A 1,965-nucleotide genomic window follows, 5' to 3' on the forward strand; every position below is an offset into this window, starting at 1 on the left:
TAAATTTCATGCTCCTCATAGAACTTCTGAACTGCGAATCAGTGTACTCTGTGTCATTATCGGATCTCAAATACTTGATCTTTCTGCCAGTTTGGTTCTCCACCTCAGCTTTCCACAACTTGAATTTAGAGAATACTTCAGATTTCTGCTTCAAGAAAGAAATAGACCCAAACTTTCCTAGAGAAATCATCAATAAAGGTAACGAAATACTAAGATCCTCCCAATGACAACTTTCCACAGCTCTGATACCAATTATTGAGAAAATTAGGGCGAAGAAAAATAGTAATCGACACAAATCCAGAAGAACACAGAGATTTAACGAGGTTCGGCAAAGATGTCTATGTCATCGGGAGCAGAGCGGCGAGTTCCTTTCACTATTCAGAAAAGATGTTACAGAATTCAGGAATACCTCATGGGTTACTAACAGACCTATTTATAACCCCAGGAGTAAACCCTAGGCACAATACGTAATTACAACATTACCCCTGTACCATACTGCGAGGTTTTGGCCCCGCACCCCAACCCACGTAACTTCCCAATTTAGACAGATTCTTCCGCTCTGCTCCGCTCCGCTTCGATCCAACGTCTGTCCCTATATGGTATATGAGTCATACCATAACATTACCCAACCATTATCACTTGATCACCACCGTCTAACAATGTTCAACTGACCACCGTCACCTAATTAACCACTGTAAATCATTGTTGCACCATCATCATTGCTTGATTAAAATCACTTAAAAACAATCGCTCAACCTAAATCGTCCAACTCGTCACTTAACCACCATCACCAAATCTCCATCACCCAATACTCTTTTGCCTAAACATAATTCCCTTATCAAAAACATCCAACTTTGGTCACCAAATCACCATCACCCAATATTCTTTTGCCTAAATATAGTCAAGAACATTATTATCTAACCATTATCACCTAACGATGATCATCTTATCGCCACCACTTGATTATCACCACCAGATCTTACTTGCTTGACTATTATTATCAAACCATAATAGCCTAACTACTGTCACCAGACCATAGACGCCCAAACTTTTAAAGAGAAAGATCAAATATATAAACAATGATGTTTTGAAAACAAAGATCATCCACGTCCGATCCAAATCAGATGAAGCCATTAGGTTCAGTTAAAAGGAAAATAATCTGAGAGGTGGGACACGAGGATAATACGGCAGACCTGGTCGGCTGAGGCGAGTAAGGAAGAAACGCTCGCCGGACTCGAGTCCGTAAGCGGCTACTGCGGCGGACCGAAATCTCATGATGTCAGCATATACAACAAGGAGACGGTCTCGCTTCCCATCGATTGCGATCCCTAGAGAGGCGTTGCCGGCGACGTCAGCGTCGGCGATCACCGTACGCTCCTGCAAGTCGGAGCTGTCGGCGGTGTCCGGGAGGCGAATCTCGGCGATTCCTCCGTCGAAGAAGGTGGATATGAGAAATCTGCGACGTGGATGGTCCCATTTGGCGCACTCCCTTAACCAGCCGTGGCTAGTGTACTTGAGAGAGCCATTGGTAGAGGTGGCTGCTCGCTCCAGAGAAACGATCAGGGAGAAGGGGATGGCGGTGGCGAGGACTAGAAGCACCAAAGTGCGTCGCCCGCAGCAGCCGCCGAAGAAACTCGCCATTGGAGGAGGATGATCGGAGCTGCGTAAATTGTTGACACACACCGGAATGAAAGATCAATGGCGAATGTTAGTTGGAATTCTGCAACTCATCAAATTAAGAAATGGATTGAGATTGTTGACCTAATTCCTGAAAATTTCAAACAATGGTTGGGAACTTGGGATTATGATGACTGATCCTCAACTCCACTTGGACTCCGCTAAAAATTAATCCAAAAAAAAAAATCCATCTAAAATTTTGGCATTTAGCTGCAATTATTTATTTCTATTTGAATTAAATTTTAAATTAATTTTTGAATAATTAACAATAATCAAGCTAAATTCATA

The 1,965-nt window shown here is 42.7% G+C and overlaps 1 protein-coding gene across 1 annotated transcript; it reads right to left on the bottom strand.

Moving 5' to 3' along the window:
- Positions 1 to 568: 568 nt before the first annotated feature.
- Positions 569 to 1,821, bottom strand: LOC110036480. The gene has a single exon (XM_020740934.1). It carries the CDS (start codon positions 1,639 to 1,641, stop codon positions 1,144 to 1,146), a length of 498 nt encoding a protein of 165 aa, XP_020596593.1. The 5' UTR covers positions 1,642 to 1,821; the 3' UTR covers positions 569 to 1,143.
- Between the last annotated feature and the right edge of the window lie 144 nt (positions 1,822 to 1,965).

Source organism: Phalaenopsis equestris, unplaced genomic scaffold (assembly GCF_001263595.1).
Source record: "Phalaenopsis equestris unplaced genomic scaffold, ASM126359v1 Scaffold207363, whole genome shotgun sequence".
Taxonomy (NCBI): domain Eukaryota; kingdom Viridiplantae; phylum Streptophyta; class Magnoliopsida; order Asparagales; family Orchidaceae; genus Phalaenopsis; species Phalaenopsis equestris.